The sequence below is a fragment of the Equus caballus genome, chromosome 17 (assembly GCF_041296265.1).
Source record: "Equus caballus isolate H_3958 breed thoroughbred chromosome 17, TB-T2T, whole genome shotgun sequence".
Classification (NCBI taxonomy): domain Eukaryota; kingdom Metazoa; phylum Chordata; class Mammalia; order Perissodactyla; family Equidae; genus Equus; species Equus caballus.
This window is the reverse complement of record NC_091700.1, coordinates 38,083,557-38,108,685: the sequence shown is the minus strand read 5'-3', so window position 1 is coordinate 38,108,685 and position 25,129 is coordinate 38,083,557. Positions and strand designations below refer to the sequence as shown.

Sequence of the window (25,129 nt, the reverse complement as noted above, 5' to 3'; positions counted from 1 at the left end):
TCTTGTTGTTTAGTTTTAAGATTTCTTTGCGTATTTGTATATTTGTTATTCCTTTATCAACTGTGCCTTTTGCAAATGTTTTCTCCCAGTCTGTGGCTTGTGTTTTTATCCTCTTGACATTGTGTCTTGTGGAGCAGCAGTTTAAAATGTTAATGAAGTCCAGCTTATCAGTTATTCCTTTCATGATCTTGATTTTGCTGTCACATCTAGAAAGTCATGTTTCTAAAGAGGTCATCTCGGTTTTCTTCCGTGTTATTGTCTTCTAGGAATTCTAGAGTTTTGCTTTTTACATGTGGGTCTATAATGCATTTTGATTTCCGTTTTGTAAAGGTGTAAAGGTCCATGTGCACGTTCATTGTCTCGCACGTGGATGTCCAGTTCTTCCAGCACCATTCGTTGATAAGACTGTCTTTGCTCCATTGTATGGTCTGTGCTCCTTTGTCAAAGAACGGTGGAGTATGTTAACGGGCATCTATTTCTAGGCTCTCTGTTCTGCTCCTTTGGTCCATTTGTCTGTTCTTTCGCCAGTACCGCACTGTCTTGATTGCTGTAGCTTTATAGTGAATTTTGACATTGGCTCATGTCAGTCCTTCAACTTTTTTCTTCTTTGATATTATGTTGACTTTTAAAAAGCTATTGCAGTTGCGATACGGTCAGAGAAAATCTATATGATATTGCTCCCGCGCACGTTATTAATGCTTTGTTTATGTCCAAATATGTTGTCTGTTTTCATAAATGTCACTTGTGTGCTCTCAAACAAGATGTGTTCTGTTTGCTCTAGAGAGAGATCGTGTCAGTCTGTTCTTATTTTCTTTGCTCTTTTTGGAGGCTTTTAGAATTTTCTCTTCATTTCCATGGATCCTTGACAGATAATTTTTTACTTCCTTCTTTAACTTTGTGAAATTTATCTTCATTAGTTTTTGAATATTTCCTCTTCTCTGTTTTCTTTTTTTTCCGTCTTAGATGTCTTGGATTTCGTTTATTTCAGATGTTAGATGTCTTTTTTTACCCACCATATCACACTGCTGTTCTTTTAAATATTCTCTCACTTTATTGTTTTATTGTGTTTTCTGGGAGAGTTTCTCAATGTCATTTTCCATGTCTAAATAATTTGCTGTTCTCATGTATCCACACTGCTATTTATCCCACGACTTAAGTCTTTAACAATCGTACTTTTACACCTATTTCCTCATGAGGTTTTCCTTATGGTTTCTCATTGTCGCTTCGTGCTACTAACATCTTCCCTTGTATCTTTAAGTGTATTTGTCATGCTTATGTTCCAGTATGTTCCAGTAGTTCTACTTCAAATGGTATATGTTGCTCACTTTGTTGTATTTCTTTTTCAGTCGTTGTACTCCTCAGGTATGTAATTGTTTTGACTTGTGAGCTTTCATTCCTTGTGGCTGTTGGCTACTCTGTCTGGCATCTTGTATTAGAGAAGGGCTAACGTTTTGCTTGGGACCATCTCAGTCTGTGGCTGTTATCTCAGAATAATTATTAATAGTGTGTCCTTTTCACTCTCAGAAGTGTCCTCTCTTGGGTGCTGTATTATATAGTCACCTTTGTTGAGACCTAGGACCTAAGGTGTGTTTTTCTAAGTAAGTTTAGTATGAGGGGAGGTGATGGCCCCAGGCGCAGACAGTCTCAGAAACCGTGAAACACTGTGACCACTCAACTCCTGTGGTCAGGATCTGTCACCTTTGAGCTCTTGGGGAAAGCGGCATTTGAGGAGGCATTTGAGGTTGTCACCTGGGGCTTGGGAGACGGAGGAGGTGGAGGAGTGAAGGATCAAGGATTGTTCAGCCCTTCCCTGCTTTCATCAGCTAACCTAATGCTACTCTACTTTTATCCTAGCTACATCTGGGTGGTTGCTACTTGTTTCTGCTGAGAAAGGAAAGTGATCGCTTCCAAGCAACTCAGGGGAGAGGCAAGAACGGTCCTTAAAATTTTCCCTCACACTGAGCCCCTCAAGGCTGCCACCCACTGCCCCTAATCCCAGGCTACCCACCAATTAAGAGACAGCCTTCAGGCCTCTGTCATTTCCCAGGGTTGTCACTCTTGTTATTTCTGGGGGTGCATAGTTCCTTAGGACTTCTGAAGTTTTGGGAGGAGGATGCAACATGCCGTACCATTTGGCGTCTTGATAGGAACCCATGATTTCTCTGGAAATTATCAGGGTGTGTTACTTTGATGAGAACCTTTAAGTGTATTTGAACTTTAAGATATATATACTAATGTATATTGTTGCCAGATACAGAATTAATGAAATTTGAAAGAATTTGGTGAAGAGTGCAGGCTGTCCAAAAATCAATAATATTTGTGCAGTGCTGAATATTAGCATGATACTGTGAAGGTGACAGACTCAAAGTGCATTTTGCAAGTGTCTTATTTTGTAGATGAAGAAAAAGATAAATAGAGAAAAGATTACCCAAGCCAGTTTTGAGGTGAAAAGTCTTGATTTTGGATAATATAACCAGATAACGTTTTCTGAAAGGACTGTAGAGAAAAAGAAAAAGAAAAAGAATCATTGTAAACGCATGGTCTTCACGCAGGTCAGAAAATCTTTTAATCATCATTTGGTCATCCTTGACCTTCCTACTTGTTTCTTTCCTACCAAATAACAACCAGGGACTAGGCCCTGACACTGTATGTTCATTGTTCTTGTGTATTCTCTTTCTATCTATATCTCTGTGTTAGCTCTTACTTGGATGCACCTCCCCATCCCGACACACTCAGATCCCTCTCACGTTTCCCAAATTGATTCCAGAGTGCATGAAGGAGAAACAAAATGGTGAAGAAGGAAGGAGGTTTAATCATGAATGCTATGTCTCCCTTGTTCCCTTCATTCTCTTTCCAGTGGATACACACAGGGACACACAGACACGCACACACGCACATACAGAACCCGGAAACTGTGTCAGAGGTTCCAGTGCTGGACCCTGAAACGGATGCTTTTGTTTCTGTCGTGTTTCCTCGTGACTTTACTTTTTGTGTGCTGCAATTCTGTTGGGAAAAAGAACCTGATTATCTTCCAAAATGTCTGACTCTATTTTTTGTACCTGTTTTTTACTCTATGGCAGGGTTATGGATTCTTCCCGAATGTCGTCTGGCAACAGTGACAAGATGGGGTGAGTTGACATGAGTGATCTGAGTGGTGAAAGGTACGGGGGGCATCGATGGCAACAACAGGTTTCCGTAAGAGACTATAAGCTTCTGTAGGTAACTTTCTTTCCTGTTGGGCCTAGGTGGCAAAAGGAAGGAGGAGTCATAAGAGGGAGACTTCTTACTCACGGTTTGTTTGTGAGCCTTAGAAAGTAGTAGCCAAAGCTTTGAGGAAACTCTCAGAATGCCTGTGTGTAAGACTCTGCTAGAGTGGGCCAGGAGAGGAGAGAATCCTATTTGGAGCAAGGAGACGGTAGCAGTGGAGAGGGAGCAGTGGAGCTCTCAGCAGAAGAGAATGGAGCTCAACAGACCTCGGCTCCTTTCCTCAGCCTCCAGAGCTCTGCCACCATCTGAAGCTGGTGTCCCGAATGCCAAGCCACCGTCATAGTGGAGGGAGCCCGTGCCTCAGACCTGCAGTCATCTGAACCCTGTATGAGGAACAGAAAAGACATACATGATACATGAAGGGTCAGGATGTGGTGGAGGGTGTTGAGGATCAGGAAATTAGGAGGAGCTGGGGAAATGTGTGCCTACAACCTGGAGTTGAATTTTGAGCTAAATTCAACCTCGATGCAATTACACGTGAGAGTAAGGTTCAGTAGTGAAGAATTGTATTTCAATATCTTCATTCATTAGGCTTTTTGACCGGCCGAAGATCTCCGTTACAACTATAGAAAGCCCTATTTCTAGGGAAGATTAAAATACTAGTTTCCAAATAACTAACACCCACATAATTCTTTAGGGTTCAACCAGTTTACCACTTGAAGACTACTTGTAACTAATTGCAAACAAGAGTGTAACTCTATGAAGTCACTTGGAGTCTGATCATATATGCTTTTAATTCTTTAGAAATGACCCCGATGAACTGACAGAAATAATCTGTGATGGAACCACCAACAAAAGGTGACGTATATACTCAGAGAGAGAGAGAGAGAGAGAGAGAGAGAGAGAGAGAGAGAGAGAGTGAGTGAAATGCAGACGCGGCATGATCCATGGGAATGCGGAATATTCTGGACAATGATTCTAAGATCTTTTCTAAAATTTCGGATCCACTGAGCTAAGTCATGTTTATCATATTCTTAGATTCACAGAATCCTTGTTCAAATAAGTTGGTCACATCACTGTCCCATGTAGGAAATCTCAAATGACATGTTGTTGCATTTCTTGGTGTTTACGTTAACATGGAACAACTCTCCAGGCTCCGTGACGATTTGTTATGAGGACCAAATAAGTGTTAAACACTTAGGATGATGTCTGGCACGTAATAAATACCATTTAAGTGCTTATTACATGGAACAAAAGTTTTCCGTGTACTTAGTCATGTCATCTGAAAACAGCGATAACTTTCATTTTTCCTGTCCAGTCCTTATACCTCTCACTTCTTTTTCTGACGTCATTGAGCAGTGTTGGAAGGCATATGGCTCTTGGGAGGAAATAAAAGGAGGTCAGGACTGGAGAACAGGATTGAGGGAGAGAGAGGTGCGCCACAAGGATGAGGGCTGGCAGGGTCAGGTTTTGAAGGGCATTGTAGGCTCTGCTGAATGGTTTTGGCTCAATCCTAGTAGCACTGGCAAGGCAATGAGGGGTCATGCTTGAGGCTCTGCAACCAATACAAACTCCAATCGTGAACCGTAGACGTACCAACTGTAGCTTTCTAGAGAGGTAGGCTTTTCTAGAGATGCACTCCTAGACTGTGCATTCCCAGGTATGTGGACATCTTTTGGGGTGATGTCTGGGATGTGGAGAGGGTATGTTGTCTCTGCCGCTATATGGGCTTTTAAGGGCTGGAGAGTCTGTGCAGCTCGATATTCCCTCTCCCACGTGAATGCTGAGAAGAGTGAGAGCTGACCACAAAACAGGGAGCCGACTCCAGACAGAGTGTGGAGAGACCCAGTGAAGATAGCCCTTTGAGTCTTTAGTCAGGAGGTTGACAGAGCAAATCAAGACATAGACTCAGTAAGGGGCATTGTTCTAAATGCACTTTCAAGTTTCCTTGGTGGAATAGGTTGGATGTAGGATGAGTTGAGACAGACAATTTTTGGTTTTTCAACGTCAGCTTTTTTGTACTATCTCCTTTTTTCCCCAATCTCATTTTCACCAGAACAAGCACCAGGAGAGCTATTTTTGAAACACTTTTTCCATTGTAAGAATTCGAAACTTATGCAGATTTCTAAATTGTGGTAAATGCATGTAACCTAAAATTGATCATCTTCAGCATTTTTAAGTGTGCCATTCTGTAGCGTTAGGTACCTTCATATTGTTGTGCAGCCAACCTGCAGAACTCTTCTCGTCTTGCAAAACTGAAACTCTGTACACATTAAACTACTCTCCCCGTTGCCCCTTTCCCAAGCTCTTGGCAACCACCATTCTACCTTCTGTCTCTGTGAGTTTGACTACTCTAGGTATGTCATGTCAGTGGAATCATGCAAAATTTGTCTTCTTGTGACTAGTTATTTCATTTAGCACAATGCCCTCAAAGTCAATCCATGTTGCAGCATGTGTCAGAATTTCATTTCTTTTTAAGACTGAACAATATTCCAACACATACAGAAATTTCTCGCAAATGGTTCCAAAAGCTCCAGTATACCCTTTACTTACATTTCCAATTGTTAACATTTTGTCACATTTCCTTTGTTATTCCCATCATATGGATATGTAGGTATATAGACATAAATCTATCTATCTATCGATCTATCGATCTATAGATATATATAGAAAGAGAGAGAGAGAAAGAAAATACGTTTAGATATAGATATACACATAGAAAGAGCTCTCTCTCTCAATATACCTGTATCTAGACCTGATTTTTATGTGAGTTGAGGCAGAAGATGTTTGATAGACACACACGTGACACACACCTTCCTACACACTTAGGCTCTATTCCTGAATCATTAGAGAGAAAATGCAGACCACATACCCTTTACTCCTGAATATTTCAGTTTTATTTTTCTACCTTCAGGGACACCTAACCACAGCACAGTGATCAAAATCAGAAAATTTTCACTTCCGTAACCATAATACGATTACCAGAATTGGAAAATGAAAGCCATAATGGAATATTATCTGATTTATGGTTTACATTGCGACTCACTCTTGGTGTCATACATTCTATGGGTTTGGATAAAAGTAGAATGACATGAATCTGTCATTAGAGTTTCATAACGATGGAGTATTTTCACTGCCCTAAAAATCCTTTGTGCTCCGCCTATTCATCCTTCTCCCCGCCAACTCCTGGCAACCACGGATCTCTTCCTGTCGCCCCAATTTTGCCACTTCCAGAATGTCATATAGTTGGCCTCATACAGTATGCAACCTTTTCAGATTGGCTTCTTTCACAAAGTAACATGCATGTAAGGTTTCTTTTCACAGCTTGATAGCTCGTTGCTTTTTAGCGCTGAATAATATGCCGTTGACTAGATGTACCACGGTTTGTTCATCCGTTCATCTGGTGCAGGACATCTTGGTTGCTTCCGCTTTTTGGCGACTACGAGTAAAGCTGCTATCAGCATTTGTGCGCAGGTTTTCATCTGCGTGTAAGTTTTGAACTCGTTGGGGTAAATACCAAGGAGCGTATGTTAAGCTGGATCGTACGTTAAGGGTTATGCTTAGTTTTGTAAGAAACCCCTAAACTGCCTTCCAGAGTGGCTGTTCCGTTTTGCCTTGCCACCAATACTGAATGAGTGTCTCCATTGCTCCACATGCTTGTCAGCAATTGCTGTTGTTAGTGTTCCATATTTTGACTATTCTAACAGGTGTGTAGTGGTATCTCATTGTTGTTCAATTTGCATTTCCCTGGAGCCATATGATGTGGAGCATCGTCTCGTACTCTTAGTTGCCATTTTTATGTCTTCTTTGGCCAGATGTCTAAGTTGTTTGCCCCATTTTTTAATCTGGTTGTGCGTGTTCTTGTTGTTTAGTTTTAAGATTTCTTTGCGTATTTGTATATTTGTTATTCCTTTATCAACTGTGCCTTTTGCAAATGTTTTCTCCCAGTCTGTGGCTTGTGTTTTTATCCTCTTGACATTGTGTCTTGTGGAGCAGCAGTTTAAAATGTTAATGAAGTCCAGCTTATCAGTTATTCCTTTCATGATCTTGATTTTGCTGTCACATCTAGAAAGTCATGTTTCTAAAGAGGTCATCTCGGTTTTCTTCCGTGTTATTGTCTTCTAGGAATTCTAGAGTTTTGCTTTTTACATGTGGGTCTATAATGCATTTTGATTTCCGTTTTGTAAAGGTGTAAAGGTCCATGTGCACGTTCATTGTCTCGCACGTGGATGTCCAGTTCTTCCAGCACCATTCGTTGATAAGACTGTCTTTGCTCCATTGTATGGTCTGTGCTCCTTTGTCAAAGAACGGTGGAGTATGTTAACGGGCATCTATTTCTAGGCTCTCTGTTCTGCTCCTTTGGTCCATTTGTCTGTTCTTTCGCCAGTACCGCACTGTCTTGATTGCTGTAGCTTTATAGTGAATTTTGACATTGGCTCATGTCAGTCCTTCAACTTTTTTCTTCTTTGATATTATGTTGACTTTTAAAAAGCTATTGCAGTTGCGATACGGTCAGAGAAAATCTATATGATATTGCTCCCGCGCACGTTATTAATGCTTTGTTTATGTCCAAATATGTTGTCTGTTTTCATAAATGTCACTTGTGTGCTCTCAAACAAGATGTGTTCTGTTTGCTCTAGAGAGAGATCGTGTCAGTCTGTTCTTATTTTCTTTGCTCTTTTTGGAAGCTTTTAGAATTTTCTCTTCATTTCCATGGATCCTTGACAGATAATTTTTTACTTCCTTCTTTAACTTTGTGAAATTTATCTTCATTAGTTTTTGAATATTTCCTCTTCTCTGTTTTCTTTTTTTTCCGTCTTAGATGTCTTGGATTTCGTTTATTTCAGATGTTAGATGTCTTATTTTACCCACCATATCACACTGCTGTTCTTTTAAATATTCTCTCACTTTATTGTTTTATTGTGTTTTCTGGGAGAGTTTCTCAATGTCATTTTCCATGTCTAAATAATTTGCTGTTCTCATGTATCCACACTGCTATTTATCCCACGACTTAAGTCTTTAACAATCGTACTTTTACACCTATTTCCTCATGAGGTTTTCCTTATGGTTTCTCATTGTCGCTTCGTGCTACTAACATCTTCCCTTGTATCTTTAAGTGTATTTGTCATGCTTATGTTCCAGTATGTTCCAGTAGTTCTACTTCAAATGGTATATGTTGCTCACTTTGTTGTATTTCTTTTTCAGTCGTTGTACTCCTCAGGTATGTAATTGTTTTGACTTGTGAGCTTTCATTCCTTGTGGCTGTTGGCTACTCTGTCTGGCATCTTGTATTAGAGAAGGGCTAACGTTTTGCTTGGGACCATCTCAGTCTGTGGCTGTTATCTCAGAATAATTATTAATAGTGTGTCCTTTTCACTCTCAGAAGTGTCCTCTCTTGGGTGCTGTATTATATAGTCACCTTTGTTGAGACCTAGGACCTAAGGTGTGTTTTTCTAAGTAAGTTTAGTATGAGGGGAGGTGATGGCCCCAGGCGCAGACAGTCTCAGAAACCGTGAAACACTGTGACCACTCAACTCCTGTGGTCAGGATCTGTCACCTTTGAGCTCTTGGGGAAAGCGGCATTTGAGGAGGCATTTGAGGTTGTCACCTGGGGCTTGGGAGACGGAGGAGGTGGAGGAGTGAAGGATCAAGGATTGTTCAGCCCTTCCCTGCTTTCATCAGCTAACCTAATGCTACTCTACTTTTATCCTAGCTACATCTGGGTGGTTGCTACTTGTTTCTGCTGAGAAAGGAAAGTGATCGCTTCCAAGCAACTCAGGGGAGAGGCAAGAACGGTCCTTAAAATTTTCCCTCACACTGAGCCCCTCAAGGCTGCCACCCACTGCCCCTAATCCCAGGCTACCCACCAATTAAGAGACAGCCTTCAGGCCTCTGTCATTTCCCAGGGTTGTCACTCTTGTTATTTCTGGGGGTGCATAGTTCCTTAGGACTTCTGAAGTTTTGGGAGGAGGATGCAACATGCCGTACCATTTGGCGTCTTGATAGGAACCCATGATTTCTCTGGAAATTATCAGGGTGTGTTACTTTGATGAGAACCTTTAAGTGTATTTGAACTTTAAGATATATATACTAATGTATATTGTTGCCAGATACAGAATTAATGAAATTTGAAAGAATTTGGTGAAGAGTGCAGGCTGTCCAAAAATCAATAATATTTGTGCAGTGCTGAATATTAGCATGATACTGTGAAGGTGACAGACTCAAAGTGCATTTTGCAAGTGTCTTATTTTGTAGATGAAGAAAAAGATAAATAGAGAAAAGATTACCCAAGCCAGTTTTGAGGTGAAAAGTCTTGATTTTGGATAATATAACCAGATAACGTTTTCTGAAAGGACTGTAGAGAAAAAGAAAAAGAAAAAGAATCATTGTAAACGCATGGTCTTCACGCAGGTCAGAAAATCTTTTAATCATCATTTGGTCATCCTTGACCTTCCTACTTGTTTCTTTCCTACCAAATAACAACCAGGGACTAGGCCCTGACACTGTATGTTCATTGTTCTTGTGTATTCTCTTTCTATCTATATCTCTGTGTTAGCTCTTACTTGGATGCACCTCCCCATCCCGACACACTCAGATCCCTCTCACGTTTCCCAAATTGATTCCAGAGTGCATGAAGGAGAAACAAAATGGTGAAGAAGGAAGGAGGTTTAATCATGAATGCTATGTCTCCCTTGTTCCCTTCATTCTCTTTCCAGTGGATACACACAGGGACACACAGACACGCACACACGCACATACAGAACCCGGAAACTGTGTCAGAGGTTCCAGTGCTGGACCCTGAAACGGATGCTTTTGTTTCTGTCGTGTTTCCTCGTGACTTTACTTTTTGTGTGCTGCAATTCTGTTGGGAAAAAGAACCTGATTATCTTCCAAAATGTCTGACTCTATTTTTTGTACCTGTTTTTTACTCTATGGCAGGGTTATGGATTCTTCCCGAATGTCGTCTGGCAACAGTGACAAGATGGGGTGAGTTGACATGAGTGATCTGAGTGGTGAAAGGTACGGGGGGCATCGATGGCAACAACAGGTTTCCGTAAGAGACTATAAGCTTCTGTAGGTAACTTTCTTTCCTGTTGGGCCTAGGTGGCAAAAGGAAGGAGGAGTCATAAGAGGGAGACTTCTTACTCACGGTTTGTTTGTGAGCCTTAGAAAGTAGTAGCCAAAGCTTTGAGGAAACTCTCAGAATGCCTGTGTGTAAGACTCTGCTAGAGTGGGCCAGGAGAGGAGAGAATCCTATTTGGAGCAAGGAGACGGTAGCAGTGGAGAGGGAGCAGTGGAGCTCTCAGCAGAAGAGAATGGAGCTCAACAGACCTCGGCTCCTTTCCTCAGCCTCCAGAGCTCTGCCACCATCTGAAGCTGGTGTCCCGAATGCCAAGCCACCGTCATAGTGGAGGGAGCCCGTGCCTCAGACCTGCAGTCATCTGAACCCTGTATGAGGAACAGAAAAGACATACATGATACATGAAGGGTCAGGATGTGGTGGAGGGTGTTGAGGATCAGGAAATTAGGAGGAGCTGGGGAAATGTGTGCCTACAACCTGGAGTTGAATTTTGAGCTAAATTCAACCTCGATGCAATTACACGTGAGAGTAAGGTTCAGTAGTGAAGAATTGTATTTCAATATCTTCATTCATTAGGCTTTTTGACCGGCCGAAGATCTCCGTTACAACTATAGAAAGCCCTATTTCTAGGGAAGATTAAAATACTAGTTTCCAAATAACTAACACCCACATAATTCTTTAGGGTTCAACCAGTTTACCACTTGAAGACTACTTGTAACTAATTGCAAACAAGAGTGTAACTCTATGAAGTCACTTGGAGTCTGATCATATATGCTTTTAATTCTTTAGAAATGACCCCGATGAACTGACAGAAATAATCTGTGATGGAACCACCAACAAAAGGTGACGTATATACTCAGAGAGAGAGAGAGAGAGAGAGAGAGAGAGAGAGAGAGAGAGAGAGAGAGAGAGAGAGTGAGTGAAATGCAGACGCGGCATGATCCATGGGAATGCGGAATATTCTGGACAATGATTCTAAGATCTTTTCTAAAATTTCGGATCCACTGAGCTAAGTCATGTTTATCATATTCTTAGATTCACAGAATCCTTGTTCAAATAAGTTGGTCACATCACTGTCCCATGTAGGAAATCTCAAATGACATGTTGTTGCATTTCTTGGTGTTTACGTTAACATGGAACAACTCTCCAGGCTCCGTGACGATTTGTTATGAGGACCAAATAAGTGTTAAACACTTAGGATGATGTCTGGCACGTAATAAATACCATTTAAGTGCTTATTACATGGAACAAAAGTTTTCCGTGTACTTAGTCATGTCATCTGAAAACAGCGATAACTTTCATTTTTCCTGTCCAGTCCTTATACCTCTCACTTCTTTTTCTGACGTCATTGAGCAGTGTTGGAAGGCATATGGCTCTTGGGAGGAAATAAAAGGAGGTCAGGACTGGAGAACAGGATTGAGGGAGAGAGAGGTGCGCCACAAGGATGAGGGCTGGCAGGGTCAGGTTTTGAAGGGCATTGTAGGCTCTGCTGAATGGTTTTGGCTCAATCCTAGTAGCACTGGCAAGGCAATGAGGGGTCATGCTTGAGGCTCTGCAACCAATACAAACTCCAATCGTGAACCGTAGACGTACCAACTGTAGCTTTCTAGAGAGGTAGGCTTTTCTAGAGATGCACTCCTAGACTGTGCATTCCCAGGTATGTGGACATCTTTTGGGGTGATGTCTGGGATGTGGAGAGGGTATGTTGTCTCTGCCGCTATATGGGCTTTTAAGGGCTGGAGAGTCTGTGCAGCTCGATATTCCCTCTCCCACGTGAATGCTGAGAAGAGTGAGAGCTGACCACAAAACAGGGAGCCGACTCCAGACAGAGTGTGGAGAGACCCAGTGAAGATAGCCCTTTGAGTCTTTAGTCAGGAGGTTGACAGAGCAAATCAAGACATAGACTCAGTAAGGGGCATTGTTCTAAATGCACTTTCAAGTTTCCTTGGTGGAATAGGTTGGATGTAGGATGAGTTGAGACAGACAATTTTTGGTTTTTCAACGTCAGCTTTTTTGTACTATCTCCTTTTTTCCCCAATCTCATTTTCACCAGAACAAGCACCAGGAGAGCTATTTTTGAAACACTTTTTCCATTGTAAGAATTCGAAACTTATGCAGATTTCTAAATTGTGGTAAATGCATGTAACCTAAAATTGATCATCTTCAGCATTTTTAAGTGTGCCATTCTGTAGCGTTAGGTACCTTCATATTGTTGTGCAGCCAACCTGCAGAACTCTTCTCGTCTTGCAAAACTGAAACTCTGTACACATTAAACTACTCTCCCCGTTGCCCCTTTCCCAAGCTCTTGGCAACCACCATTCTACCTTCTGTCTCTGTGAGTTTGACTACTCTAGGTATGTCATGTCAGTGGAATCATGCAAAATTTGTCTTCTTGTGACTAGTTATTTCATTTAGCACAATGCCCTCAAAGTCAATCCATGTTGCAGCATGTGTCAGAATTTCATTTCTTTTTAAGACTGAACAATATTCCAACACATACAGAAATTTCTCGCAAATGGTTCCAAAAGCTCCAGTATACCCTTTACTTACATTTCCAATTGTTAACATTTTGTCACATTTCCTTTGTTATTCCCATCATATGGATATGTAGGTATATAGACATAAATCTATCTATCTATCGATCTATCGATCTATAGATATATATAGAAAGAGAGAGAGAGAAAGAAAATACGTTTAGATATAGATATACACATAGAAAGAGCTCTCTCTCTCAATATACCTGTATCTAGACCTGATTTTTATGTGAGTTGAGGCAGAAGATGTTTGATAGACACACACGTGACACACACCTTCCTACACACTTAGGCTCTATTCCTGAATCATTAGAGAGAAAATGCAGACCACATACCCTTTACTCCTGAATATTTCAGTTTTATTTTTCTACCTTCAGGGACACCTAACCACAGCACAGTGATCAAAATCAGAAAATTTTCACTTCCGTAACCATAATACGATTACCAGAATTGGAAAATGAAAGCCATAATGGAATATTATCTGATTTATGGTTTACATTGCGACTCACTCTTGGTGTCATACATTCTATGGGTTTGGATAAAAGTAGAATGACATGAATCTGTCATTAGAGTTTCATAACGATGGAGTATTTTCACTGCCCTAAAAATCCTTTGTGCTCCGCCTATTCATCCTTCTCCCCGCCAACTCCTGGCAACCACGGATCTCTTCCTGTCGCCCCAATTTTGCCACTTCCAGAATGTCATATAGTTGGCCTCATACAGTATGCAACCTTTTCAGATTGGCTTCTTTCACAAAGTAACATGCATGTAAGGTTTCTTTTCACAGCTTGATAGCTCGTTGCTTTTTAGCGCTGAATAATATGCCGTTGACTAGATGTACCACGGTTTGTTCATCCGTTCATCTGGTGCAGGACATCTTGGTTGCTTCCGCTTTTTGGCGACTACGAGTAAAGCTGCTATCAGCATTTGTGCGCAGGTTTTCATCTGCGTGTAAGTTTTGAACTCGTTGGGGTAAATACCAAGGAGCGTATGTTAAGCTGGATCGTACGTTAAGGGTTATGCTTAGTTTTGTAAGAAACCCCTAAACTGCCTTCCAGAGTGGCTGTTCCGTTTTGCCTTGCCACCAATACTGAATGAGTGTCTCCATTGCTCCACATGCTTGTCAGCAATTGCTGTTGTTAGTGTTCCATATTTTGACTATTCTAACAGGTGTGTAGTGGTATCTCATTGTTGTTCAATTTGCATTTCCCTGGAGCCATATGATGTGGAGCATCGTCTCGTACTCTTAGTTGCCATTTTTATGTCTTCTTTGGCCAGATGTCTGTTAAGTTGTTTGCCCCATTTTTTAATCTGGTTGTGCGTGTTCTTGTTGTTTAGTTTTAAGATTTCTTTGCGTATTTGTATATTTGTTATTCCTTTATCAACTGTGCCTTTTGCAAATGTTTTCTCCCAGTCTGTGGCTTGTGTTTTTATCCTCTTGACATTGTGTCTTGTGGAGCAGCAGTTTAAAATGTTAATGAAGTCCAGCTTATCAGTTATTCCTTTCATGATCTTGATTTTGCTGTCACATCTAGAAAGTCATGTTTCTAAAGAGGTCATCTCGGTTTTCTTCCGTGTTATTGTCTTCTAGGAATTCTAGAGTTTTGCTTTTTACATGTGGGTCTATAATGCATTTTGATTTCCGTTTTGTAAAGGTGTAAAGGTCCATGTGCACGTTCATTGTCTCGCACGTGGATGTCCAGTTCTTCCAGCACCATTCGTTGATAAGACTGTCTTTGCTCCATTGTATGGTCTGTGCTCCTTTGTCAAAGAACGGTGGAGTATGTTAACGGGCATCTATTTCTAGGCTCTCTGTTCTGCTCCTTTGGTCCATTTGTCTGTTCTTTCGCCAGTACCGCACTGTCTTGATTGCTGTAGCTTTATAGTGAATTTTGACATTGGCTCATGTCAGTCCTTCAACTTTTTTCTTCTTTGATATTATGTTGACTTTTAAAAAGCTATTGCAGTTGCGATACGGTCAGAGAAAATCTATATGATATTGCTCCCGCGCACGTTATTAATGCTTTGTTTATGTCCAAATATGTTGTCTGTTTTCATAAATGTCACTTGTGTGCTCTCAAACAAGATGTGTTCTGTTTGCTCTAGAGAGAGATCGTGTCAGTCTGTTCTTATTTTCTTTGCTCTTTTTGGAAGCTTTTAGAATTTTCTCTTCATTTCCATGGATCCTTGACAGATAATTTTTTACTTCCTTCTTTAACTTTGTGAAATTTATCTTCATTAGTTTTTGAATATTTCCTCTTCTCTGTTTTCTTTTTTTTCCGTCTTAGATGTCTTGGATTTCGTTTATTTCAGATGTTAGATGTCTTATTTTACCCACCATATCACACTGCTGTTCTTTTAAATATTCTCTCACTTTATTGTTTTATTGTGTTTTCTGGGAGAGTTTCTCAATGTCATTTTCCATGTCTAAATAATTTGCTGTTCTCATGTATCCACACTGCTATTTATCCCACGACTTAAGTCTTTAACAATCGTACTTTTACACCTATTTCCTCATGAGGTTTTCCTTATGGTTTCTCATTGTCGCTTCGTGCTACTAACATCTTCCCTTGTATCTTTAAGTGTATTTGTCATGCTTATGTTCCAGTATGTTCCAGTAGTTCTACTTCAAATGGTATATGTTGCTCACTTTGTTGTATTTCTTTTTCAGTCGTTGTACTCCTCAGGTATGTAATTGTTTTGACTTGTGAGCTTTCATTCCTTGTGGCTGTTGGCTACTCTGTCTGGCATCTTGTATTAGAGAAGGGCTAACGTTTTGCTTGGGACCATCTCAGTCTGTGGCTGTTATCTCAGAATAATTATTAATAGTGTGTCCTTTTCACTCTCAGAAGTGTCCTCTCTTGGGTGCTGTATTATATAGTCACCTTTGTTGAGACCTAGGACCTAAGGTGTGTTTTTCTAAGTAAGTTTAGTATGAGGGGAGGTGATGGCCCCAGGCGCAGACAGTCTCAGAAACCGTGAAACACTGTGACCACTCAACTCCTGTGGTCAGGATCTGTCACCTTTGAGCTCTTGGGGAAAGCGGCATTTGAGGAGGCATTTGAGGTTGTCACCTGGGGCTTGGGAGACGGAGGAGGTGGAGGAGTGAAGGATCAAGGATTGTTCAGCCCTTCCCTGCTTTCATCAGCTAACCTAATGCTACTCTACTTTTATCCTAGCTACATCTGGGTGGTTGCTACTTGTTTCTGCTGAGAAAGGAAAGTGATCGCTTCCAAGCAACTCAGGGGAGAGGCAAGAACGGTCCTTAAAATTTTCCCTCACACTGAGCCCCTCAAGGCTGCCACCCACTGCCCCTAATCCCAGGCTACCCACCAATTAAGAGACAGCCTTCAGGCCTCTGTCATTTCCCAGGGTTGTCACTCTTGTTATTTCTGGGGGTGCATAGTTCCTTAGGACTTCTGAAGTTTTGGGAGGAGGATGCAACATGCCGTACCATTTGGCGTCTTGATAGGAACCCATGATTTCTCTGGAAATTATCAGGGTGTGTTACTTTGATGAGAACCTTTAAGTGTATTTGAACTTTAAGATATATATACTAATGTATATTGTTGCCAGATACAGAATTAATGAAATTTGAAAGAATTTGGTGAAGAGTGCAGGCTGTCCAAAAATCAATAATATTTGTGCAGTGCTGAATATTAGCATGATACTGTGAAGGTGACAGACTCAAAGTGCATTTTGCAAGTGTCTTATTTTGTAGATGAAGAAAAAGATAAATAGAGAAAAGATTACCCAAGCCAGTTTTGAGGTGAAAAGTCTTGATTTTGGATAATATAACCAGATAACGTTTTCTGAAAGGACTGTAGAGAAAAAGAAAAAGAAAAAGAATCATTGTAAACGCATGGTCTTCACGCAGGTCAGAAAATCTTTTAATCATCATTTGGTCATCCTTGACCTTCCTACTTGTTTCTTTCCTACCAAATAACAACCAGGGACTAGGCCCTGACACTGTATGTTCATTGTTCTTGTGTATTCTCTTTCTATCTATATCTCTGTGTTAGCTCTTACTTGGATGCACCTCCCCATCCCGACACACTCAGATCCCTCTCACGTTTCCCAAATTGATTCCAGAGTGCATGAAGGAGAAACAAAATGGTGAAGAAGGAAGGAGGTTTAATCATGAATGCTATGTCTCCCTTGTTCCCTTCATTCTCTTTCCAGTGGATACACACAGGGACACACAGACACGCACACACGCACATACAGAACCCGGAAACTGTGTCAGAGGTTCCAGTGCTGGACCCTGAAACGGATGCTTTTGTTTCTGTCGTGTTTCCTCGTGACTTTACTTTTTGTGTGCTGCAATTCTGTTGGGAAAAAGAACCTGATTATCTTCCAAAATGTCTGACTCTATTTTTTGTACCTGTTTTTTACTCTATGGCAGGGTTATGGATTCTTCCCGAATGTCGTCTGGCAACAGTGACAAGATGGGGTGAGTTGACATGAGTGATCTGAGTGGTGAAAGGTACGGGGGGCATCGATGGCAACAACAGGTTTCCGTAAGAGACTATAAGCTTCTGTAGGTAACTTTCTTTCCTGTTGGGCCTAGGTGGCAAAAGGAAGGAGGAGTCATAAGAGGGAGACTTCTTACTCACGGTTTGTTTGTGAGCCTTAGAAAGTAGTAGCCAAAGCTTTGAGGAAACTCTCAGAATGCCTGTGTGTAAGACTCTGCTAGAGTGGGCCAGGAGAGGAGAGAATCCTATTTGGAGCAAGGAGACGGTAGCAGTGGAGAGGGAGCAGTGGAGCTCTCAGCAGAAGAGAATGGAGCTCAACAGACCTCGGCTCCTTTCCTCAGCCTCCAGAGCTCTGCCACCATCTGAAGCTGGTGTCCCGAATGCCAAGCCACCGTCATAGTGGAGGGAGCCCGTGCCTCAGACCTGCAGTCATCTGAACCCTGTATGAGGAACAGAAAAGACATACATGATACATGAAGGGTCAGGATGTGGTGGAGGGTGTTGAGGATCAGGAAATTAGGAGGAGCTGGGGAAATGTGTGCCTACAACCTGGAGTTGAATTTTGAGCTAAATTCAACCTCGATGCAATTACACGTGAGAGTAAGGTTCAGTAGTGAAGAATTGTATTTCAATATCTTCATTCATTAGGCTTTTTGACCGGCCGAAGATCTCCGTTACAACTATAGAAAGCCCTATTTCTAGGGAAGATTAAAATACTAGTTTCCAAATAACTAACACCCACATAATTCTTTAGGGTTCAACCAGTTTACCACTTGAAGACTACTTGTAACTAATTGCAAACAAGAGTGTAACTCTATGAAGTCACTTGGAGTCTGATCATATATGCTTTTAATTCTTTAGAAATGACCCCGATGAACTGACAGAAATAATCTGTGATGGAACCACCAACAAAAGGTGACGTATATACTCAGAGAGAGAGAGAGAGAGAGAGAGAGAGAGAGAGAGAGAGAGAGAGTGAGTGAAATGCAGACGCGGCATGATCCATGGGAATGCGGAATATTCTGGACAATGATTCTAAGATCTTTTCTAAAATTTCGGATCCACTGAGCTAAGTCATGTTTATCATATTCTTAGATTCACAGAATCCTTGTTCAAATAAGTTGGTCACATCACTGTCCCATGTAGGAAATCTCAAATGACATGTTGTTGCATTTCTTGGTGTTTACGTTAACATGGAACAACTCTCCAGGCTCCGTGACGATTTGTTATGAGGACCAAATAAGTGTTAAACACTTAGGATGATGTCTGGCACGTAATAAATACCATTTAAGTGCTTATTACATGGAACAAAAGTTTTCCGTGTACTTAGTCATGTCATCTGAAAACAGCGATAACTTTCATTTTTCCTGTCCAGTCCTTATACCTCTCACTTCTTTTTCTGACGTCATTGAGCAGTGTTGGAAGGCATATGGCTCTTGGGAGGAAATAAAAGGAGGTCAGGACTGGAGAACAGGATTGAGGGAGAGAGAGGTGCGCCACAAGGATGAGGGCTGGCAGGGTCAGGTTTTGAAGGGCATTGTAGGCTCTGCTGAATGGTTTTGGCTCAATCCTAGTAGCACTGGCAAGGCAATGAGGGGTCATGCTTGAGGCTCTGCAACCAATACAAACTCCAATCGTGAACCGTAGACGTACCAACTGTAGCTTTCTAGAGAGGTAGGCTTTTCTAGAGATGCACTCCTAGACTGTGCATTCCCAGGTATGTGGACATCTTTTGGGGTGATGTCTGGGATGTGGAGAGGGTATGTTGTCTCTGCCGCTATATGGGCTTTTAAGGGCTGGAGAGTCTGTGCAGCTCGATATTCCCTCTCCCACGTGAATGCTGAGAAGAGTGAGAGCTGACCACAAAACAGGGAGCCGACTCCAGACAGAGTGTGGAGAGACCCAGTGAAGATAGCCCTTTGAGTCTTTAGTCAGGAGGTTGACAGAGCAAATCAAGACATAGACTCAGTAAGGGGCATTGTTCTAAATGCACTTTCAAGTTTCCTTGGTGGAATAGGTTGGATGTAGGATGAGTTGAGACAGACAATTTTTGGTTTTTCAACGTCAGCTTTTTTGTACTATCTCCTTTTTTCCCCAATCTCATTTTCACCAGAACAAGCACCAGGAGAGCTATTTTTGAAACACTTTTTCCATTGTAAGAATTCGAAACTTATGCAGATTTCTAAATTGTGGTAAATGCATGTAACCTAAAATTGATCATCTTCAGCATTTTTAAGTGTGCCATTCTGTAGCGTTAGGTACCTTCATATTGTTGTGCAGCCAACCTGCAGAACTCTTCTCGTCTTGCAAAACTGAAACTCTGTACACATTAAACTACTCTCCCCGTTGCCCCTTTCCCAAGCTCTTGGCAACCACCATTCTACCTTCTGTCTCTGTGAGTTTGACTACTCTAGGTATGTCATGTCAGTGGAATCATGCAAAATTTGTCTTCTTGTGACTAGTTATTTCATTTAGCACAATGCCCTCAAAGTCAATCCATGTTGCAGCATGTGTCAGAATTTCATTTCTTTTTAAGACTGAACAATATTCCAACACATACAGAAATTTCTCGCAAATGGTTCCAAAAGCTCCAGTATACCCTTTACTTACATTTCCAATTGTTAACATTTTGTCACATTTCCTTTGTTATTCCCATCATATGGATATGTAGGTATATAGACATAAATCTATCTATCTATCGATCTATCGATCTATAGATATATATAGAAAGAGAGAGAGAGAAAGAAAATACGTTTAGATATAGATATACACATAGAAAGAGCTCTCTCTCTCAATATACCTGTATCTAGACCTGATTTTTATGTGAGTTGAGGCAGAAGATGTTTGATAGACACACACGTGACACACACCTTCCTACACACTTAGGCTCTATTCCTGAATCATTAGAGAGAAAATGCAGACCACATACCCTTTACTCCTGAATATTTCAGTTTTATTTTTCTACCTTCAGGGACACCTAACCACAGCACAGTGATCAAAATCAGAAAATTTTCACTTCCGTAACCATAATACGATTACCAGAATTGGAAAATGAAAGCCATAATGGAATATTATCTGATTTATGGTTTACATTGCGACTCACTCTTGGTGTCATACATTCTATGGGTTTGGATAAAAGTAGAATGACATGAATCTGTCATTAGAGTTTCATAACGATGGAGTATTTTCACTGCCCTAAAAATCCTTTGTGCTCCGCCTATTCATCCTTCTCCCCGCCAACTCCTGGCAACCACGGATCTCTTCCTGTCGCCCCAATTTTGCCACTTCCAGAATGTCATATAGTTGGCCTCATACAGTATGCAACCTTTTCAGATTGGCTTCTTTCACAAAGTAACATGCATGTAAGGTTTCTTTTCACAGCTTGATAGCTCGTTGCTTTTTAGCGCTGAATAATATGCCGTTGACTAGATGTACCACGGTTTGTTCATCCGTTCATCTGGTGCAGGACATCTTGGTTGCTTCCGCTTTTTGGCGACTACGAGTAAAGCTGCTATCAGCATTTGTGCGCAGGTTTTCATCTGCGTGTAAGTTTTGAACTCGTTGGGGTAAATACCAAGGAGCGTATGTTAAGCTGGATCGTACGTTAAGGGTTATGCTTAGTTTTGTAAGAAACCCCTAAACTGCCTTCCAGAGTGGCTGTTCCGTTTTGCCTTGCCACCAATACTGAATGAGTGTCTCCATTGCTCCACATGCTTGTCAGCAATTGCTGTTGTTAGTGTTCCATATTTTGACTATTCTAACAGGTGTGTAGTGGTATCTCATTGTTGTTCAATTTGCATTTCCCTGGAGCCATATGATGTGGAGCATCGTCTCGTACTCTTAGTTGCCATTTTTATGTCTTCTTTGGCCAGATGTCTAAGTTGTTTGCCCCATTTTTTAATCTGGTTGTGCGTGTTCTTGTTGTTTAGTTTTAAGATTTCTTTGCGTATTTGTATATTTGTTATTCCTTTATCAACTGTGCCTTTTGCAAATGTTTTCTCCCAGTCTGTGGCTTGTGTTTTTATCCTCTTGACATTGTGTCTTGTGGAGCAGCAGTTTAAAATGTTAATGAAGTCCAGCTTATCAGTTATTCCTTTCATGATCTTGATTTTGCTGTCACATCTAGAAAGTCATGTTTCTAAAGAGGTCATCTCGGTTTTCTTCCGTGTTATTGTCTTCTAGGAATTCTAGAGTTTTGCTTTTTACATGTGGGTCTATAATGCATTTTGATTTCCGTTTTGTAAAGGTGTAAAGGTCCATGTGCACGTTCATTGTCTCGCACGTGGATGTCCAGTTCTTCCAGCACCATTCGTTGATAAGACTGTCTTTGCTCCATTGTATGGTCTGTGCTCCTTTGTCAAAGAACGGTGGAGTATGTTAACGGGCATCTATTTCTAGGCTCTCTGTTCTGCTCCTTTGGTCCATTTGTCTGTTCTTTCGCCAGTACCGCACTGTCTTGATTGCTGTAGCTTTATAGTGAATTTTGACATTGGCTCATGTCAGTCCTTCAACTTTTTTCTTCTTTGATATTATGTTGACTTTTAAAAAGCTATTGCAGTTGCGATACGGTCAGAGAAAATCTATATGATATTGCTCCCGCGCACGTTATTAATGCTTTGTTTATGTCCAAATATGTTGTCTGTTTTCATAAATGTCACTTGTGTGCTCTCAAACAAGATGTGTTCTGTTTGCTCTAGAGAGAGATCGTGTCAGTCTGTTCTTATTTTCTTTGCTCTTTTTGGAAGCTTTTAGAATTTTCTCTTCATTTCCATGGATCCTTGACAGATAATTTTTTACTTCCTTCTTTAACTTTGTGAAATTTATCTTCATTAGTTTTTGAATATTTCCTCTTCTCTGTTTTCTTTTTTTTCCGTCTTAGATGTCTTGGATTTCGTTTATTTCAGATGTTAGATGTCTTATTTTACCCACCATATCACACTGCTGTTCTTTTAAATATTCTCTCACTTTATTGTTTTATTGTGTTTTCTGGGAGAGTTTCTCAATGTCATTTTCCATGTCTAAATAATTTGCTGTTCTCATGTATCCACACTGCTATTTATCCCACGACTTAAGTCTTTAACAATCGTACTTTTACACCTATTTCCTCATGAGGTTTTCCTTATGGTTTCTCATTGTCGCTTCGTGCTACTAACATCTTCCCTTGTATCTTTAAGTGTATTTGTCATGCTTATGTTCCAGTATGTTCCAGTAGTTCTACTTCAAATGGTATATGTTGCTCACTTTGTTGTATTTCTTTTTCAGTCGTTGTACTCCTCAGGTATGTAATTGTTTTGACTTGTGAGCTTTCATTCCTTGTGGCTGTTGGCTACTCTGTCTGGCATCTTGTATTAGAGAAGGGCTAACGTTTTGCTTGGGACCATCTCAGTCTGTGGCTGTTATCTCAGAATAATTATTAATAGTGTGTCCTTTTCACTCTCAGAAGTGTCCTCTCTTGGGTGCTGTATTATATAGTCACCTTTGTTGAGACCTAGGACCTAAGGTGTGTTTTTCTAAGTAAGTTTAGTATGAGGGGAGGTGATGGCCCCAGGCGCAGACAGTCTCAGAAACCGTGAAACACTGTGACCACTCAACTCCTGTGGTCAGGATCTGTCACCTTTGAGCTCTTGGGGAAAGCGGCATTTGAGGAGGCATTTGAGGTTGTCACCTGGGGCTTGGGAGACGGAGGAGGTGGAGGAGTGAAGGATCAAGGATTGTTCAGCCCTTCCCTGCTTTCATCAGCTAACCTAATGCTACTCTACTTTTATCCTAGCTACATCTGGGTGGTTGCTACTTGTTTCTGCTGAGAAAGGAAAGTGATCGCTTCCAAGCAACTCAGGGGAGAGGCAAGAACGGTCCTTAAAATTTTCCCTCACACTGAGCCCCTCAAGGCTGCCACCCACTGCCCCTAATCCCAGGCTACCCACCAATTAAGAGACAGCCTTCAGGCCTCTGTCATTTCCCAGGGTTGTCACTCTTGTTATTTCTGGGGGTGCATAGTTCCTTAGGACTTCTGAAGTTTTGGGAGGAGGATGCAACATGCCGTACCATTTGGCGTCTTGATAGGAACCCATGATTTCTCTGGAAATTATCAGGGTGTGTTACTTTGATGAGAACCTTTAAGTGTATTTGAACTTTAAGATATATATACTAATGTATATTGTTGCCAGATACAGAATTAATGAAATTTGAAAGAATTTGGTGAAGAGTGCAGGCTGTCCAAAAATCAATAATATTTGTGCAGTGCTGAATATTAGCATGATACTGTGAAGGTGACAGACTCAAAGTGCATTTTGCAAGTGTCTTATTTTGTAGATGAAGAAAAAGATAAATAGAGAAAAGATTACCCAAGCCAGTTTTGAGGTGAAAAGTCTTGATTTTGGATAATATAACCAGATAACGTTTTCTGAAAGGACTGTAGAGAAAAAGAAAAAGAAAAAGAATCATTGTAAACGCATGGTCTTCACGCAGGTCAGAAAATCTTTTAATCATCATTTGGTCATCCTTGACCTTCCTACTTGTTTCTTTCCTACCAAATAACAACCAGGGACTAGGCCCTGACACTGTATGTTCATTGTTCTTGTGTATTCTCTTTCTATCTATATCTCTGTGTTAGCTCTTACTTGGATGCACCTCCCCATCCCGACACACTCAGATCCCTCTCACGTTTCCCAAATTGATTCCAGAGTGCATGAAGGAGAAACAAAATGGTGAAGAAGGAAGGAGGTTTAATCATGAATGCTATGTCTCCCTTGTTCCCTTCATTCTCTTTCCAGTGGATACACACAGGGACACACAGACACGCACACACGCACATACAGAACCCGGAAACTGTGTCAGAGGTTCCAGTGCTGGACCCTGAAACGGATGCTTTTGTTTCTGTCGTGTTTCCTCGTGACTTTACTTTTTGTGTGCTGCAATTCTGTTGGGAAAAAGAACCTGATTATCTTCCAAAATGTCTGACTCTATTTTTTGTACCTGTTTTTTACTCTATGGCAGGGTTATGGATTCTTCCCGAATGTCGTCTGGCAACAGTGACAAGATGGGGTGAGTTGACATGAGTGATCTGAGTGGTGAAAGGTACGGGGGGCATCGATGGCAACAACAGGTTTCCGTAAGAGACTATAAGCTTCTGTAGGTAACTTTCTTTCCTGTTGGGCCTAGGTGGCAAAAGGAAGGAGGAGTCATAAGAGGGAGACTTCTTACTCACGGTTTGTTTGTGAGCCTTAGAAAGTAGTAGCCAAAGCTTTGAGGAAACTCTCAGAATGCCTGTGTGTAAGACTCTGCTAGAGTGGGCCAGGAGAGGAGAGAATCCTATTTGGAGCAAGGAGACGGTAGCAGTGGAGAGGGAGCAGTGGAGCTCTCAGCAGAAGAGAATGGAGCTCAACAGACCTCGGCTCCTTTCCTCAGCCTCCAGAGCTCTGCCACCATCTGAAGCTGGTGTCCCGAATGCCAAGCCACCGTCATAGTGGAGGGAGCCCGTGCCTCAGACCTGCAGTCATCTGAACCCTGTATGAGGAACAGAAAAGACATACATGATACATGAAGGGTCAGGATGTGGTGGAGGGTGTTGAGGATCAGGAAATTAGGAGGAGCTGGGGAAATGTGTGCCTACAACCTGGAGTTGAATTTTGAGCTAAATTCAACCTCGATGCAATTACACGTGAGAGTAAGGTTCAGTAGTGAAGAATTGTATTTCAATATCTTCATTCATTAGGCTTTTTGACCGGCCGAAGATCTCCGTTACAACTATAGAAAGCCCTATTTCTAGGGAAGATTAAAATACTAGTTTCCAAATAACTAACACCCACATAATTCTTTAGGGTTCAACCAGT

General features: G+C 41.2%; 2 protein-coding genes across 4 annotated transcripts in view; one reads left to right on the top strand and one right to left on the bottom strand.

The window, feature by feature from the left end:
* LOC138918366 (phosphatidylinositol 3,4,5-trisphosphate 3-phosphatase TPTE2-like) overlaps positions 1–25,129 on the top strand; it is a 257,717-nt gene that overhangs the window by 112,537 nt on the left and 120,051 nt on the right. Inside the window, exons 30-36 of one of the 2 annotated variants that reach the window (XM_070239617.1) lie at positions 3,081–3,128; positions 4,012–4,065; positions 10,147–10,194; positions 11,078–11,131; positions 17,228–17,275; positions 18,159–18,212; positions 24,294–24,341. The exons of the other annotated variant lie outside the window; for it this stretch is intronic. Coding sequence (XP_070095718.1) covers positions 3,081–3,128; positions 4,012–4,065; positions 10,147–10,194; positions 11,078–11,131; positions 17,228–17,275; positions 18,159–18,212; positions 24,294–24,341 — 354 coding nt within the window. The remainder of the gene's footprint in view (positions 1–3,080; positions 3,129–4,011; positions 4,066–10,146; positions 10,195–11,077; positions 11,132–17,227; positions 17,276–18,158; positions 18,213–24,293; positions 24,342–25,129) is intronic. 2 annotated transcript variants of the gene reach the window in all.
* Positions 942–24,800, bottom strand: LOC138918378 (uncharacterized). 2 transcript variants are annotated; one of them, XR_011427708.1, is made up of 5 exons: positions 24,687–24,797; positions 17,621–17,737; positions 16,576–16,643; positions 10,540–10,656; positions 942–3,590 (listed from the first exon to the last, which is right to left on the bottom strand). XR_011427708.1 is itself a non-coding variant. In XM_070239638.1 (5 exons), exons 1-5 carry the CDS (start codon positions 24,759–24,761, stop codon positions 2,701–2,703), a joined length of 729 nt encoding a protein of 242 aa, XP_070095739.1. In that variant the 5' UTR covers positions 24,762–24,800; the 3' UTR covers positions 942–2,700. The 2 variants fall into 2 exon arrangements, 1 of the variants encoding a protein (XP_070095739.1); XM_070239638.1 differs by lacking the exon at positions 16,576–16,643 and having other exon boundaries at positions 942–3,003; positions 3,474–3,590; positions 24,687–24,800.